Raw genomic sequence first — 19,240 nt, forward strand, 5'->3', positions numbered from 1 at the left:
TGTTTTCTTGTTGTTGTTTTTCCGCTTAATAAAATAACACATTTCCTTGGCAAATAACAGCGTACAGTATGCAAAGTATAAACAATTTATTTCACTTCTGTCTGAGTAAAACCATGCTTCCATAAGAAGCCCTGTTTGCACTGTTTAGCAAATGGAGAGCTCCTGTTTTCTAATTATTTAGTCACTTACTTAGTCACTATAAACAAAACTCAAGCTTTGACTTTGACCTCTTTATTGATAATTAACATATAGCCTACATTGCATACAAGTTGTATCCAATCAATGTACAGCATATCAGTTTATTACGTTGATATCATATAACGCAATAAAGTCAGCGGCCTTTCATATAATGAGTAACTGTTGTATTGTCTTTTTCTGTGTCCTTTATATGCCCATATATGGCATATATTGAGTTCCATGTCAGTCATGCCCAAATATTGAGTCCAGGCCAGCCTAAGACTTCAGTATTAGGATGTCATGTTGATGACATCAGGGTATTCAATACAGGGTTCCCACACATTTTTACCAATTAATTTCCAAAACTTTTCCAAAACCTTTCCTGAATATTTAACCCAATTTCCAGGACTATTAACAATAATTCAGCTCAATAACAGGTTGCTTACTCCTATGCGCAATGCCCAAAGACAGGTAGTGTATGCCAGTGGTTCTCAACCTTTTCAGGCCGTGACCCCCGAAATAATCATGTTTTAACTGGGGACCCGGCACCCTGACGAGCACTAAGAGTTGAGGAATTTTGTATAACACGGTTCTATTGTGTTGCGAGGCGTTGTGAGCATGTAGATGGGCTATCTTCACAATTTCTGCCTCTAATATTTGACAAATTGGCCCATGTTTAATTTGTCATTTCAGAGGTATTAACAAAATCAATAACCAAAGACAATGCATAGCTATTTTCTCCAGGAGCTTCCAGGACCCTTGATAAATTCCAAAACTTTTCCAGTACTGGAAAAATATTTTTCTAATTTAAAAATATTTCCAGGAATGTCATGACCCTGGGAACCCTGTCAATATTGCAAATGTATCTATATTTTTGAGAACCCGCCGATTCAACTGACTTCTCACTCAGTGCTTCACTCCCTCGGAAGTGAAGCGGTCGAGCGGGTCTCAAGATATGGGGGGGGGGAAATGTCCATGCATACATTTCGTGCATTCATAGATAGATAAAGTATTTTGTGTTGCTCCTGTCGGTACAGAGAACAGTGCTGATGGCACGCTTGGCTCTTGTGGAGTCATTAGGGAGTGTGATCATCAATCACCTTATGTTCACCGCCGCAGGCCATCCCCTCCCCGCACTTGATATGGACTTGACGTATCACTGGGCCACAAACAATAGTCTAAAAATAAAGTTTGACAGACAAAATTGCTCGTGTGTGTGTGCGACAGTGTGTGCGTGCATACCGTATGTGTATGTGTGTGTGCATGTGCGTGCGTGACTGTGCACAAGTACCGTAATTGCTGGACTATAAGCCGCACCAGCTAAATTTAAAACAAAAAACAAATGTTTACATATATAAGCCGCACCTGACTATAAGCCGCAGGTGTCCTTCCTGCTTCCTGCTAGTGCGCGCCTGGTGGCTGTTAGCTGTAAAAATCTATATATAATTCTTGTTAAAGACCATTGTAAAAATAACTAACTGGCCGTTAGCTGTAAAAATCTCTATATAAGCCGCACCGTTGTATAAGCCGCATGGTTCAAAACATGGGGAAAAGGCCACGGCTTATAGTCTGGCAATTACGGTACATGTTTGTGCATGTGTGCGTGCAAGTGGGCATTAGTGCTGAAAGAAGTCCAGTCCAGTACATTACAGCACAGGCCATAAAAATCCACAGCAAAGCCACTTTCATTCAATACGCTGAACCGTACTCTGTGTTCTACGGAATGTGCAGTTCCTTGACAGTGAACACATACAGTATATACACCATTTTCTGGACGCGTCCATCCAAAGCGCCGTAACATTACGGAGAGTGCATGCAACTGTATGTGAATGGAGTCCTCAACCATGCCAGAGTTAGAGCTGCACTCCAGTTCATTCCACTACAAACACTGGGCAGCTTTGAAGCGTTTTATTTTTATTTTTGTAGTGTCTGGAATCAGTCGCATTCCTACACGTCTTTTTTTGGCGAAAAGAACTCAGACTAATCGACCTGTGATTGTGGCTCTGGGGAACAACTTGCGAGCCTGGGACAATTAACACAGTGACAGAATCCCAGTGTGAAATAGAGAGAGGAGGTGAGAGAGAGAAGGAGAGAGAGAGAGAGAGGACTCAGATGTTAATATACCTCGCATGTTCACAAGATCAGTTGCTGGCGGCTCAGCCAGACACTCGTCCGTGTTGGACAAGCGAGCGGAACCCTGCGCACAGACACTGCTGTGCCCCGGCACTGATGGTGATTAATCTAATTTCCATTCATGTGTTCCACGTCTTGTTGACACTGTTTTGTTTGTGCACGCGCACAACCGCATTCCTCACGCCACTCACTCTGTGTGGAGTGGGAGGAAAATGGAGGGTTTCTTTTTTCTTTCCCGTTCTTTTCAAGAAAGCGATTCTGTATGCCGCAGAAGAAGAGCCCCTTCGGCAAGATTACGCAATCTTAGGCTGATGATATCATCAAATCAGTGTGAACACAGGGAAAAACGTATACGAGCAGCAGGAGGGGTGGGGTGCAGGAGTGTCACACCAAATTCTGGGCCCTGGGTACAAGGATCCACTCACATTTTGTGCTTTAGCTATTGAAAAATAGCAGATCTACAAGCTCACAGCGCGGCACTCGGTGCCACGTTGCGAGCTTGTAGATCTGCTATTTTTGAAAAATCAAGAACATTTTTTGAATATTTCAAATTCTTCTAAGGTTTTTCGAAAAACCTATGTTTCTATGTCAGTGGTGCTCAAACCTTTTCACGTGAAGGACCCCCAAAATGATATGTCTTTGGCCACGGACCCCCATCTCAAAATATTTAGTTCCAGGGACCCCCCAGAATAAAGATTTTAGTTACAAATGTTCGGTTAAAAAATACATATATTCAAAGATTTGCACACATTTTCAAAACTTTTCAGAAATAGCAGATCTACAAGCTTGCAGCGCGGCACTTGGTGCCATGCTGTGACCTTGTATATCTGCTATTTTTCAATAGCTAAAGTATAAAATAATTAAGGCCCCTCCACCTTGGGCCCTGGTAACTCAGTCCCACTCCCCCCCCCCTTGTGACGCCCCTGGTGGGGTGTGTGAGAAAGATAGGATTCTAGAGTGAGGCCAGTGTTTGCACAGAAACTGGATCCGTTTTAACGGTGCTGTAATGGATGGCTACGGATGGTTCTAATCCTCCCGCTGGCTAACTTCACACAACACAACCTTTTCTTTTCTCTCCTCGGCGTCTAATGAAATCAACTCCTGCCGTGACTCGCGCCCACAAGACAAAATTACAATCAATTAGGGGGCGGGGGTCCGTGGGTGCAATTTCTTTCAGGACAGGACCTCTCTCTGGTTAAATTGCACGTATTCAAGTCGACTAAGAGATGTCTGCGCAGGGTCAATCTAGCTTGCAGGCACGCTACTGTAGGTAACCCCCTACGCATTCCTGTGAAATACCGGTAAGTTAACAGAAAAAAATATATATCACCATTTTCCCTAGCCCATCACACAACACTGAAGCCGTCATGATAACACTGCATACAATAAAGACTGAAAATTCTGTTTGGCCTCATTGCAAATTTGTAGATATACTAGATATGAAGAAAATTCACCTTTTTTGTATGATATATGCAAATCAAATGCAGACCATACTGACTCAACAAAGTCTAACCCAAACCCTAACCAAAGCAACCATGCGCAAGCCTAATCAGTAATCACAGTAACAGAGCTTAACCTTAACCTCAATAATGCAACATGAATAGAATGCAACATGACCCATGAGGTCATGTTGCATGGGAAGTGTACCATGTGTGGCTCGGAATAAAGCGAAAATGTCCACATGACAACACCCCACAACAAAAGCCCAAAGAATACAACAAACAAACAAACAAAATGTACTTGTCCTGGTGCAAGCTGTAAGATGACTGGTGAGATTCACATAGATTAACATTATGTGAAACAGTGAGCAAAAGCTATGTTTGAGGTAGTGGGGGCTGCGACCAGGCTACGGAAAGATTTCGTTTGGAAGGCAGAGAGTGTTAAAGTAGGAGTCTTACAGTGAGGTTCACCTGTCACCGTGTCATCTCAACTTTCATTTTACAGCTTTATATTTGTAACAGTATTATTATTATTGTTTTAACACATTCTAACTGCAGAGAGTGGAGAAAGACAGAGTGAGAGTGTGGGAGGGGTAAAGAACGCTCTCATGAGTCACATTAGGACCAGGGCTTTGCATTATGCACACTGCACAGGAAGAGAGAGAGCTAGAGAGAGAGATTTAACTTAGAGATCCTAACTTAGACTTACGGAACCATTGCTGTATTGACTTTGACCTCTAAGGAACTATTGCTGTATTGACTTTGACCTCTAAGGACCTTCCAGGAAGAGTGCTCATGTGCGCCTTGCGGTGACACGCTTCCTAGTTTCTTCTTTTTTCGCACTGATTTTTGACACTGCACTATTAGGTTGTTAGTGTTGGTAGTTTCTGAGTATTTTTGCTTTGTTTAACAATGACAGTGAGATACTTGTTTGCACTAACTAGCATTGACTGCTATGGTCTCTTTTGCAAGACACTTTATGTATATATACTTATATATTATTCGCCCCCTATATTGATGCACCTTCTCTTTATTGGTACTGTACTGCTCTTGTCTTTGTTTTTGTTTTTTTCCCTCTTATCTTTCTTTTCTTACGTCTCTGTAACTTTGTAAATAACTGTATACTGCTGTGCTACTTCTGGACAACTGAATTTCCCCCTTGGGATAATAAAGGTATCTATCTATCTATCTATTTAACATGCAGTGTGATCCTCAGTGACAGTTTTAATTTAACTCTGCCAATGTACAAATAGAACCAGGTCCATTTGGTTACATTAGCACATTAGTTACATCTCAAGAGTCACATATGGATAAATTAACCCTGATGAGTGTGTAGATAGGTAGGTGGAGTAGGGTGACCAGACGTCCCGGTTTAGCCGGAACGGGACTGTCATGTTTTCAAGCTGCGTGTCCCGGTGTCCCGACAAATATCTCTAAAACACTAATATGTCCTAGTTTTCAACATTCACTACAAAATTGTCCCGGTTTTCGCCAGAATTAAAATAATAGTAGCTGTTTTCAGTGGTTGCATAGACAAATAACAAATTCATTGCGTGTCTGAATTCAACGCTGAGACTGTTTGTCAATCACTCTCTGCCTGTATGCAACTCTGTGTTGTGTATGTGCGCGTGCACGAATGTTAGAGAACGGTAACATGCGCATTGCTTTGAGGGTCCCGGTTTTAGGCAACAGTGGTTCGCGTCCCGGTTTGAGCGGCTGAAAATATGGTCACCCTAAGGTGGAGACATACAGTACATACAAATACATAGAATCTAGATAGATTTATCTTACCTTCAAGCACAGTGAGTTTGGCACTGTTGTTGATCTCGCCCAACGAGTTGCTGGCTGTACACTCATAAATGGCCTCGTCCCTGTGCGTGCGTAGAGGCTGGATCCGCAGCACTGAACCTGCACCGTCGTCAAACTCAATCACCTGACAGGGCCAAAGAAGGGGGAGGGGGGTAATTTTACTTTATGGTAGATCTGTTGGTTTATTTTACCCAGTAAATGCCATCTTTTGCACAATTGAAATGGCTCGTGTGGAGGGGATGAACAAGTGGTCGTCAAATGGGAGAAGAATACGTACATGCCTGATGTGTTTGTTGGTGAAACCTTTACTTGCTAAACCTTTGGCTTATTTTTTATTTTATTTAATTTTTCAAACGGTTCCGAGAGGTGTTCTTGTTCATATTTGGACCTCAGAGGGAACTGTAGATTATTACACATGCTGCCAGGTTTGTCTTGGCTCATGAAACTGTTTCTTAACACATCGACTGCCCACCAGGTGGCGCCAGTCATCCCCTCTGAGTGCCCCCATAGCACTTCCATAGAAGAATACGAGGCCCTGTTGCGTCAATGCATGTGTGATGACGTCACTTGGTCACATGAGCGCAGACAGGATGTTATTGTGTAACTTACTGTATGGGCTAGTGTTGATCATAGCTGTTCACTGCCGATCAAAATTTGGACATTTTGCCGCACGCGGCCACAGTTTTAGCCATAACACAAACATCGGAGATAAAGGGCTTTAAAGATGGGGAAATGCATTGGAGTATACGGAGAAAAACGGCCGCGCGATGCTCTCAGCGTCGACTCGAAGCGACTAGCGGCTAATGGGCTACATCCAGGCGTAGCCCCGACCTAACGGTGAGATATAAAGTTATACTGTAATTACAGTAAACGCTTCCAACGCGTCGTGGGCCTCCAGCGACATCAAAGAAATTGTCGCGTAGACACCTCGTGGGCACCCGCTGTGTTAAGGATCATACAGTATACAGTACATTGTTTAAACAGGCAGTAGACATGTACACGGATGGAAAGTCCGGAAGAATGTCCATGGACTTTCATAGTCCAGTGTATTTGAAGCATACTCAAGAGTGTACCAGCCCTATTTGACTGACAATACTATTAAGCCTAATCCTCTCACCAGCCACTGCGCCGTGGGTACTACACCCTTCTCCAGTCCGGCAAATTCCAAAAGTCTGAATCTCATAGTTAAACTAACACTCAGGATTGTGCTGCGTAGGTCAGTTTATTCTCTCTGTTCATTCAGCCTCTGCCAGCAAAGAAAGAAACCCTCAAGGAAAGAAAACCAAGTAAGAGATGAAAGTAACTTTAATTTATAGCAACGTTCCTTCACAAAGCCAAAATTCTGGAACACAAAGAAACATTGCTGGAAGAGCCTGTTTTACAATGAATTGCGGCGTGCGACCCGTGCTAGCACCCCGCGGTTGAACAAAGCGAGGTTGAGGTTGTGGTGGGGGAAAACTAAAATGATCCTCCTTTCCCTGAGCACCAGCGGCTGAATAACATTACAAAGGAAACCCTCTCCTCGAGGTGCTGCCTGTGTGTGATCCTACCAAAGGCATTCCCCTACTCTTCATGTAGGTTTCAAAGAGGTGATGTAGGGGGGGGGGGGGGGGGGGGGGGGGCGGGGTGAGGGAGTTGCTGAGATAAGAGTAAACATCAAGGGGATGTATGGCCAGAGATGGTGGAGTGCAGTGGGGGAGGTGGAGAGGAAGGGTGAGGGTAGAGACTACATGAATCAAGATGGAAGAAGATTAAAGAGGGTGGGGGGGGGGGGGTCTTGCTGTCTGGACTTGCTCGGAGAAGAGAAGAGAGTTGGTGTGATACTCAATAACAGGACGATTGATTGTGTACTCTCTGCCTGTGTGTGGTATATGTGCATGTGTGTGCGCGTGCATGTGTGTGTGCATGCCTACTGTAAATCTACTTCTTCGTGCATAAGAGAGAGAGAGAGAGAGAGAGAGAGAGAGAGAGAGAGAGAGAGAGAGAGAGAGAGAGACCTCCCACCCACCTCAAACCGCTGGGAGCTGACTTTCTTGCCCTTCTTCATCCAGGTGATTCTGGGCTTGGGCTCCCCAGAAGCCTGGCACACGAAGGAGGCAACCCCACCCGAGATGCCCGTCTGGTCCTCGGGCGATTTGACAAAGTTTGGCGAACCTGACAAGAAAAAAAGGGAGAGGAGAGGAGAGCTGGATGTTAGCGACTATTATAACATAGCAAACATATGACATAGCCTAACCATGTAAAAACTGGTTATCATGCAGTGATTAATCAGTGCACAACAAAGGCTTGCATTAACAAATCTCCACATCCACTGTGTCACTGACTGCAGCTATAGTTGCATCATAGCAGAAAAGCTGCTGCCTTTGTGTGTGCAGCCTGCCTGCCTGCGCATCATGACCAATTTCTCACCTCCACTTCTACACAGCGCCTGGAAACGGACACATTTCCACCAACCGTAGTTGAACTCTAATCTATTGCAAAGCGTGGGTGCTACATTCGACCTGAGGGCAAAGACGAGATAAGGACTCGCATTACCGCACGCTGCATTACTCGTACAAGGGACATATACTGAAGACTGGTTCCAAGATTAAGAAGAGGATGGGGAAAAAGCACAGCGAGAATAAGAGGGGGAAATTAAGAAGAGGCCAGAGCTGAATATCGTTCAAAGGGTTTTGTGTGTGAAGAAAAACCTGACATCATAATTTTAGAAATACTTTTCCATTTTCAAAAAATCAATCTACCTAACAAAGGAAAAGAAAATCGTAAAGCAGCAGTGTATTTTGGGTTCGTCAGTGACTGTACAGAGTAAATTGTAAAAGCAAAAATCCAGAACATCTTTTAATGAATAAAACATTGTTTTAGCCAATCTGTATGTGAGCTTGATGGTTGGAGATGACTTGTAGTGTTCTTCTTAGTGACAAAGGTTGACAAAATAATATTTCTGATTTGTACAGTGCTAATCTCAGGGATACATGAACATAGAGGCTTTTACTGTGTATGTAAGCCACTGATGGGAGAAAGTTATGCCAAACATAGCCGATCTACAAGCTCACAACACTGCTACCAGTATGTTCGGTGTAAAACACTGCAGGACATTGCCATATCGTCACTGTCAGTCAGAAACCTTGTATCTCCCAAGTTTCACATTTGTATGTTTTTTTCATAAATTAAAGGCCCTTCGTTGTGTGCTTGTAGATCGGTTATTCTCACTATTTGAAATCGTTTTTTAAAATAACAAAAAATAAAGGTTTTGGACAAGTTTCCACCCGACCACGACAATATACTTCATACGACAATGCAAGACACTGCCATAGACTTCATAGTTACTTTGTTGTGTAACATGACCAATCTTTTAAGAGCCGCATGCTGGCCCACACCCTCCATACATAGACACTCCCCCACCCACAGTAAAACATCGTACTATGTACCCAGCCTGGTAAACCGTGTTAATTCACATCATTGTGTGTCTTCTGCAGACTGGTCTGCCCCAAGCGCATGATAATGTGAATTCACGTACGGCCGAGATGGTTTACCAGGCTAAACCTAAAACAAGTCTGCCTGCCATGTTTTTCTATGATCAAGCATCAAGAGGACTTTATGGCCCGGACGGACCACTGGCCTTGTGGTCCGGGCACATTGGCTGCCTAGACAGCGACACAGGGGCGTCAATTGGGTATGGCAGGGGTATGCAGCTGCCATACCCTGGGTCCAGGGGGGGAAATAAAAGTTACTTTTAAATATAAATCCATGAATGTCTCTTTGTCTATGTGCGCTGGTTATTATGTTGTTAAAATAACTACAAATGCAAAATGTAACAAAATGGTCACTTTAACTATTCTCTTCTTCTCCCCATCTTGACAAAATGGTATATTCTCAGGTTCCGCAGGTCAGCTGCACAGGTGCAATGCATTATTGTTAATTGTGGCACATTTACTAACATGCCAAGTTTAGCCTCACTTGAACAACCGTTCCAGGCTGCCATATCCAGACCAAGAAACCTGAGAAACCTGTGTAAAAAACGGCCAAAATTCATTTTCATTTTTAGACATTGTGAAAATAGCAGATCTACATGCTCACGACGCCTCGCAGCATGAGGCGTTGTGAGCATGTAGATCTGCTATTTTCACAATATAACCGTGTTATACAAAATGTAATGCCTCTCTTATCCATGAGGACTCCCATCTTTGCCATACCCTAGCTTTTGCTGAACTGACGCCACTGCAGCGACAGTGTTGTTGCGAGTTCGAATCCCAATCCCGACGACAGAAAGAAAAAAACTGGGCGCTCGGAAGCATAAAGAAAAAAGTGGTGAAGGTGCTCTTTAGTGGGGAACTGAATGATCATGAAAAAGAGAAAACCAAGGCACTCTTCTAAATGTTAAAAAGCCTTTAATAAGTATTGGCTAAATCATAATTGAAAGAAAGGGTTAAAAGTGGGATCACCCATGCGTTTCGGCTCTTTTGAGCCTTCCTCAGGGTATGACCCTCAACAAACAAATCCCCTTTATATAGACACATACAGATTACAGACCTCAAGACAGGTGAGAGGAAGTCAGACAATGGAGACAAATGCAGAGTGACCACTAGGTGGCCATGCAAAACAAATGGGGAGCCATGTGTGTAAAGACAAAACAGAACAAAAATCAATGCATACAAAAAAGATAAATAATTAAGGAATTGAACATAAAAGATTACACCAACGAACAGAAGTATCAGATATTCATCTACCAGAAAACAAAACAAAACAAAACAAAACAAAACAAAACAAAACAAAACAAAACAAAACAAAACAAAACAAAAGACTGGTCCAAATGTATATAGAACAACTACAGAAAAGGACTGAAATCAATCTCTTCATTCAATCCTGGATATACAGTGGCTTGCATGTGATATATATAGAAAGTTTCTCTCTGCAGTAATAATTTGAGTCGATCACCCCCTCGAATGTTGTTTTTGATGGTTTCTAGGCCTTCAACCTTGAGACTATCTGGATTGCTGTTATGTACATTGTAAAAATGTTTAGCCATCTAGCCTTCTGATAGCATATTTGTGCTCCGAAACTCTGTCTTTTAGTCGTCTCTTTGTGCGGCCTTTATAAAAGCAACCACAGGGACACGACAAGCGGTATACCACAAATGTAGTGTTACAGTTGATACTGTAAATGCTTTTATGTCATACATTTTTCTTGTCTTAAAGTCTGTAAATTGCTTACATTCCTTTATGTTCATACAGTGATTGCAAAATTTTTTGTTGTTAGCAGGGAGATGGCTTGGCACCAGCCTATCCCGTAGCGCTTAAAACTGACTTTAGGTGGGGTAGGAAAGACTTCCCTGAGACTAGGGTCACTGCTTATGAGATCCCAATTTGACTGTATTATCCTTTTTATAGGATTTGCTACAGAGCTGTATGTAGTAACAAAATAAACCTGTTTTCCTGGGGATTCTCTTGTCTTTTTATTATTAAGAAGTTCAGATCTAGGGGCGGACTAGGCTTTTTTATAGGCATCCTGGACATCCTGGTCTTTGTTTTATAGCCTCTCTGTGCAAAACGGTTAGACGTGACTACAGCCCAATCCCGACGACCTTTGCTGCGGTCTCTCTCTCCCCGTTTCCTGTCTATCTAATATATACTATTAATAAAGGCAGATGAAAAAGCAAAACATTTTTTTTAACCTTATATAAAAGGTTTTATTTGTCACTAACTCATACAGGTTACAGCAGTGAAATGTTGGTGTGACATTTTCCGCCAATTCAATACAATGTCACAATAAATAAAATAAAAATTTAGATAACGCTGGATTGTAAGTAAGTAACCTTGGGAACCAACAGTTCCCGAGTTGTCTGCAGTGCGAGGCAGCTTGATGTAAAAATACACGCCCCAGGTATTTTTCCCCCTTTTTTCTTGGTTCTCTTGTTTTTGTTTTTCACAAGAGAGAGAAGGGTCAAGGGTGGCTGCTGTTGAGTCGTTGTTAGGTAAATTCACTTTTTACAACAACAACACAGGTGCTTGAGAGAACACCACGCCCAGCCATGATTCCATTATGCCTCCAACAGCACGGAGTGCACGTCTCAGCCTCACCCCACCGAGGGTTTACGGTGGGAACAAAGAAAATATCACACAACGTGCGTTTGTTTGTATTCTCCTATTTACGGTTGCAGATATGCATAGTATGGGGAAATCAAGCTGTGTGCATGTGTGTGACAACTTCCTTATTACTGGCTAACCGCTGCCAGATTGCGTTTAATCTCTGAAGTTATTCGATGGGGGAGGTGGGGGAATGCGATTCCTTTCTTCTTTCTTGTACTGTAGTTTCTGCTGTTGTGGTTTGGTGTCTGTGTGTGTGTGGGGGGGGGGGGGGGGGGGAATCGATATCTAGTTAACATAACATAGCACCACCGTCAGATGTGGCTGATGCTGTTGGGGGAGGTTTTTCCCTTTGATGCGCTGGCAGGTAAATCACCCCAACCCCACCTACGCCTGGCAGCATCACTAATGCCACTGACGAGGAGTGGAGAGAGAGAGAGAGAGAGAGAGAGAGAGAGAGAGAGAGAGAGAGAGTAGCATGAAGAGATATACTGTATAAAGAGACCGAATGAGGTGGCGACAGAGAGGATGAGAGAGAGAGAGAGAGGCTGTCCTTGCTCTAGGACATCTCTGCAGCAGAGTTTCATCAGGCATTACAGCCATGCACAGTTAGCCGGGATATTGTAGGCATGTGGGTGGTGGAAGTGAGTGTCAGTGTGTGAGTGTGTGAGTGTGTGCGTGCGTGCGTGCGTGCGTGCGTGCGTGCGTGCGTGCGTGCATGTGTGTGTGTGTGTGTGTGTGTGTGTGTGTGTGTGTGCACGTGTGCCTGTGCGTGTGTGTCTGTGTGTATGTGGGCAAACGTGCGTGTGTGTGCATGGCAGAGTTTGAGAGGTGCCGTGCTATGTTCAGAGCAGAAGTGGTGTGGCTGGAGCGACAACGGTAGCACACAGTCCATGAGATAACAACAGCACAACATCCTGCAGCCATGGTTTTATCCCCTTGACCCACTACCACCGTCCAAGTAGAGACAGCACCTGCAGGCCTGTCATCCAAAGAAAAAACATATACCGGTATATCGTTGTTGTCGGGTGGAAACCTTGTATGTCCAAAACCGTTCGTTTTTATCATTTAAAAAAATGAACAAAACTAGTGAAAACAGCCGATCTACAAGCACACAACGCCTCGCACCGCGAGGCGTTGTGTGCTTGTAGATCGGCTGTTTTCACTACTTTTGTGCGACTGCCTTGTCTGATGAAGCAGGGCTTTACTTCGCGAAAAAACGTACACATTTGAAACTTGGAGATACGAGGTTTCTGCCCGACAGTGACGATATATATCTACCTTCACAATCTTCAACTGCGGTCTAAACATCTACAGTATGTATTAATTTGATTAGGCTAATTCTATAAGCTATATTTATGCTAACACACAAATTGCCTGAGTCAATAATTGTGTCAGATTAATCAGAACCAGAGTTTTGCATTGCAGCGATTAAGGTTGCACGCGGTGGCACTTGTCAAGTTTGTAGCGGCGAGGTCCAACGGGAATTCCTTCGATGTTGTCATGCTGTCAAAGTGACTGAAAGCTAGGAGGGCCTAATAACATTCATTACTTGCAAAAATATGTGATTAGTGGATTAATAACCACACCCTAAGGTCTGCAGCCTGTTATCAAATATACAAGTTAATTTGTCGTGGTTGTAGCGCTGTTCCTTGCGGACCGCTGTTGTTTTGTTTTGATACGCCTAGAGCTACCGTACAAAAAGCAAAGACATTCAACAAAATCCATAATGTGTCACATAACAGCACTGTCACCGCCGAGGAAAGGTTCCTGTTCCCTTGGGTGATACAATGCTTCACACACAGGTAGCTGTAAAGAACACAAGCCAACAGGTAACGCGTTGTTGTATATCGTTGTTGTCGGGTGGAAACCTTGTGTCATGTCCAAAACCGTTTGTTTTGTGTTTATTATTTTAAAAATGATTTAAAATAGTGAAAATAGCTGATCCACAAGCGCACAACGCCTAGCATCGCGAGGTGTTGTGTGTTTGTACTACTGCTATTTTCTCTAGTTGTGTGCGAAAGTCTTGTGTGGTGAAGCAGGGCTTTACTTTACGAAAGAAAACATACACATTTGAAACTTGGAGATAGGAGGTTTCTCCCCGACAGTGCCGACGACGACATGCTCTGCAGCGGCTACTTGTCCATGCATGTGCTATATGAGAGTTCTCCATACAATCTGACACTATACACTCATCTGACCTATCTACCTCCCTCACACTACCTTAGCATGGCTGACATTTAAATGACATTTTCTTCCCGGCTTCCTCCATGAGCTGGGGATCTGATTTGCACAGGATTGTGATAAACTTCTTGTCTTGTCTATCGTTCAGCAGCAGGTGATTTCACAACAGATGTAGGGAGCAGCCTGGGAAGTTGTGATCTAATGACACGGCTGTGATTAGGCCTCAGCAGTGCCTGTCTGTGTGCTCACAGTCTGAGCCCAGCGACGTGTTGGAATGGCTTCCAATGCTACGCTCGCCCTAAGACCTGATTAGCGTCATCCTGACTTCTCAGAGCCCCTGCTAACATCTGTCCACACAGTTCCACTGACGTGCACGTAGGGAGGTAGGAGTCCCCTTTTCCCTGCTAAGAGGCAGGATCAGGGAGCGTTAAATAGGTACTGGTATATAGAAGCATGCCCCAAATTAAAAGCACTCACATCCTAGTCTTGCAGTAGCCAGATGATTGGATAGATATCCATGTCTCGGGCACAATCTTATCCTATCCTATATTACCCATTTAGAACGGGTACACATTATAGTGTATCATTATTTTGTGCTTTAACTATTGAAAAATAGCAGATATACAAGCTCACAGCGCGGCACCGAGTGTCGCGCTGCGAGCTTGTAGATCTGCTATTTTTGAAAGATTTTGAAAATTAGAATTGTGACCCGATTCTATAAGTGTCTTTTGAATCCTTCTAAGACTTTTTGAAAAACCTATGTTTCTATGTCAGCAATCTGGCCAGCCATCGTCAAAGAAAGGGTCCTTTTCACTTAACAGGAGCTCAGTTAATCTGTTCTTGAGAGACTGCTATGTCAGTGGTTCTCAAACCTTTTCATGTGAAGGACCCCCAAAATGATATGTATTTGGCCACGGACCCCCAACTCAAAATACCTAGTTCCAGGGACCCCCCAGAACCAAAGTTTGAGTTACAAACGTTCGCTTTGAAAATACATATATTCAAAGATTTGCACACATTTTCACACGACTTTTTCAAAAATAGCAGATTTACAAGCTCGCAGCGCGGCACTCGTTGCCGCGCTGAGCTTGTATATCTGCTATTTTTCACTGGTTAAAGCATTCAATAATTCTAGGCCTAAATGGGTTAAAATGGGCCTGTAACACCTATACGGCCTGAACCTCTAGGACTGTACTGTATATTACAATTTTGACGTGAGCGTCACAATAAGGATGTCAGGTTTCAAGCTTTTCATGATGTAGAACCTTGGACTTCTGCAATAGCCCCCCCAGCCAATCAGGGGCTATCCTGAAAAAGCCGGACATGCAGACCCTCTGTCCGCTGGAATTGATGACATAAGACGGTCTGACCATGTGAAACTAAACACACATACCGGCAGCAATGCATAAATAGGTAAACCCCTTGGTTAGGAGAAATGTTTTTTTAGGGGATCAATGTAGGATAGGGATAAGAATGTCCCTCGCTGAGCCCTACAGCTATTAATCCTCTTAAACAGGTTCCCATATCTCCCCCACTGAATTTTGATTGTTGACCTTTGACTCCGGGGCCGGCAAATTTGGAGCCATCAATGTCCGCTAATCCACATCTAGCTGAGCACACCGATCACAAAAACAGCTTTCCGAGGAAGCCCGCTGTGACCCTGAAGTGCCTGACTCTGCGGACGGGGGTTAATGCTGGATCTTACACGCTGCACCAAAAGGGCAGCAACGTTTATTCCAACAGGGAAACTCTGCAGAGTTCATTTTCTTCCATCAGTCTTGCCTCTTGCTGGCAGCAGAGAGGATATCAAGCCAGTGGGTTTTGTCAGCTCTTTTCTCAGAGCGGCAAAATCTAGACTTGGTTGTGGGGTCTTTTTTTTTTTCTCTCCCGTCTGCCACTGTCCCATTTTCATGACTGTCAGACATGCTGCTGTCACATGAAACACAATGGCGGCGACGAGTAGTAAAAAAAAAAAATAGAAAGAAGGAGGGAAAAAAAGGAAAAATAAAGAAAAAACACATTTGCAGTGTCTCCTCTGTGCGAGCTCCTGCCAGTAGGAAGCTGTACTCCAACGCTTTTGATTTCTCACATTCACAACTACAAATTTGACACCATTTCTCTTCTTTTTTTTTTGCTCCACCTCTCGCCTGGCAAAGGAGCCGTGCAGCATCACCCAACCTGTTCTAAAGAACAGTGTTGATTGCAAAGGGGTCATCGCCCTCAGGTCTCGAAGGTTATCCACCAGCCGATATCGCTCATTCACCGCATTCACAAGTGGGTGTGTTTTCTCACACACCCCACAGGCACTCTTGTTTGACTTCTCCGATCAGATTAGTTCGGGAGTCGAGCGATCGACAAATCTGCATAGATCCCTGGGTTAGATCGCATCAAGGGAGTCCAAACAGCCAGTGGGGTTGTGGTGTGCATGGCGGCAGGGACGTGCTGGCCATTGGGAAAATCGGGACGACTCCCGAACGGCCGGTTCATTCCCAGCCGGTCCAGGCCGGGCCATTAGGAAAACATTTTTTTTTTTTGCACACAAAAGTAAAAATTAAACTGTTTGCACAAAAGTAGTGAAAACAGCAGATCTACAAGCACACAACGCCTCGCACCGCGAGGCGTTGTGTGCTTGTAGATCGGCTGTTTTCACTAGTTTAAATCATTTTTAAAATGATAAATACAAAACGAACGGTTTTGGACATAAGGTTTCCACCCGACAACGACGAAATATAACTCATGTAATTGGCCCACTGGCTTGTCACTTGTCATGATCTGAAATGGCAAATCTTTGAGTAGCAGCAGTGCTATAGAGAGAGATCTCTCTCTATAGCGCGCAATGAGGGCCTCTAGTCTACAACTCTTTTTTCCAGGCTGAATCAGGGGCCCAGCACGTCCCTGCATGGCGGGCCGGCAGGAGGAGGCTTCTCCCAGGTTAACCTGATGCCTGCGGCAGTCTTGTGTGAGTTCAGAGGTCACTGGCATGTTGAAAGGCACGGGAGTGCTTGACCTCCCAAGTTACTGGGGTGTTGCAACAGCCCTTTTCGTCTTAACCAAACAAATCCGGGGGTGTTGGAACAGGTGACCGGGAACATATGTCAACATACATATTACCCTGTGACCTTTCCCATCATGCATCTGCTGACACCAAGGACGGGACGAGGTGATGAACGAGTGTTTGCATGAGGAAGGAGCCAGCCGAATAATGTGTCATATTTCAGCCATTGTGCAAAGGGGGCGAGCACAGGGGTCATGTTTTAGGAGGATAGATAAGACTACAATATTTAGACTACAAGATAGACTACAATATTTATCATTATATTGTTTTACGCCGTTTGGCCAAACTCCAGCCACTAGCGGTGCAATGGCCTGTTCTTGAGAGACTGCTATGTCAGTGGTTCTCAAACCTTTTCATGTGAAGGACCCCCAAACTGATATTTATTCGGACCCCGCATCTCAAAATATCTAGTTCCAGGGACCCCCAAGAAGCAAAATCTGAGTTACAAACGTTCGCTTTGAAAATACATATATTCAAAGATTTGCACACATTTTCACGACTTTTTCAAAAATAGCAGATCTACAAGCTTGTATATCTGCTATGTTTCACTGGTTAAAGCATTCAATAGCCGAATAATGTGAATAATGTGTCCGAATAATGTGTCATATTTCAGCCATTGTGCAAAGGGGGCGAGCATAGGGGTCATGTTTTAGGAGGATAGATAAAAAAAAAGGAAAAGAGGCTTACTACAATATTTATCATTATATTGTTTTACGCCGTTTGGCCACACTCCAGTCACTAGCGGTGCAATGGCATTTTTCCCAGACAGTATAATACAGTGTTCACATCAACCTCGACAGGAGCCTCGGAGAAGAGAGGCTTGTAATGAATGCAGAGACAGCAGGAAGTAGGCTAAATGACAGTGTTGTGGCAAAAAGAATGAGCATCTTGTATTAGGGATCGATATGCACGCGGCAAAGTGCAAACCATTAATTCTTATTAATAATGGATTAGTAAGTTATCATTTTCACAAGCACACTTAGTGGAAATTTGTCTGATGGTATCAGCACTGGTTGTTTTAATGGAACACTTCCATTAAAGCCTTTTCAGGCCATTAGCAGGCAACTTGCTCACAATTAATTCCACATAAAGCTGCCTCCTTTGCAAGTTATTTACCACGATAAAGTCAACTGCACTTCAGGCTGTTTGTTTAAACCAATAAACATCATGTTCGCGACTGTCTTCGTCTCTGTTTTGCAGCTGAGCATTTTAAGCGTGTCGTTCTCCTTACAAATTGTGTCGCAAATAACAAGCACCTCTCGGAGTGTATGCAAATTGGGGGAGACCTGAATCTAAATCACCACCATCACTACAAGAAGATATAATGCCATCGTTAAACTGGATCTATGTGAAATCCATCAAATAATATATTTTATGGAGTGATATGTCTGTAGCTGAAGCCTTTGATACAGCTTTATCAAACTAGACTCCATCTCATGGAGATGTTTGACGTAAAAAGGGAATTACACTCTATTGAAGGAGGAGGGGGGTAGAGAGGAATAAATAAAAAGAAAGTCAGAAACATCAAACTTTCAATCCATCTCTGGATCATGAAGAAAGGCTTTCTATCTGGGCCTTCCAGCCTTCAGTGAATTATTCACGACAGTGGAGAAGAACATAAACTCTGAGTGCAATTACCCATCGCTCCTCTCCTCCCAGTGTGAGCAACATTTATGTAATGACTTTCATCTTCACAAGCTCATTATGAAACCAGAGAAGTGTCTCACAAGACGGAACCCCGCCCTTGTCTTTCTTCCACTGACTATGCCATCATCATCATGTTGAGGCAGTGAAAGAGAATGTTTCCAATACACTTTGGTGACGTTGTGCGTGCGGAGGGCATAGGGAAAACGAGATGTTTAAAAAACAGGTCGGATAAACGCTCCTTTGTGGACCTTTCTGATGGCAAGGACGTGGGCCTAGACGGTAATGAGTGGGCTGAGTGGTATCACATGATAGGGAAGCCTGAGGTTTTGCATTACTTGCGGTATTTAAACTGGCGCCCGCCCTGTCTATTCTGGCGTGACTCATTACCTGTGGCTTCTCCTTGTCAGCCCGATGGTTACGGCGGCGAGTTTAAAAGGGAGAGGAGAGACAAAGGCAGACACTTAGGAGGACAATCTCTTCAAACACCATCTCCATTGTTCGAGACAAGAACAACAGCCACCTGCATTGTTCAATCTCATAAGATCACATAAGTGACCATTTTGAGGGGAAATAACAATGGCAACTCGATGAGGGTGAGCAATAAGGCCTAACGATTTTCCTATCGCAAAGCTAACCATCTCAGCACAAAGTACAATCATTTGTTGTTTGGGGAATAAAAGTGTCAAAGAACAACTGAGGTACAGAATACCTTG

General features: G+C 43.7%; 1 protein-coding gene across 5 annotated transcripts in view; it reads right to left on the minus strand.

Annotated features, from left to right (window-relative positions):
- LOC308285612 (receptor-type tyrosine-protein phosphatase F) overlaps positions 1 to 19,240 on the minus strand; it is a 169,239-nt gene that overhangs the window by 124,194 nt on the left and 25,805 nt on the right. For all 5 annotated transcript variants that reach the window (XM_080726423.1, XM_080726426.1, XM_080726424.1 and 2 more), the window contains 2 exons: positions 7,567 to 7,712; positions 5,541 to 5,682 (listed from right to left, as the gene is read on the minus strand). In XM_080726423.1, coding sequence (XP_080582549.1) covers positions 5,541 to 5,682; positions 7,567 to 7,712 — 288 coding nt within the window. The remainder of the gene's footprint in view (positions 1 to 5,540; positions 5,683 to 7,566; positions 7,713 to 19,240) is intronic.

The sequence above is a fragment of the Nannobrachium achirus genome (genome assembly GCF_963921795.1).
Source record: "Nannobrachium achirus genome assembly, chromosome: 5".
NCBI lineage: Eukaryota > Metazoa > Chordata > Actinopteri > Myctophiformes > Myctophidae > Nannobrachium > Nannobrachium achirus.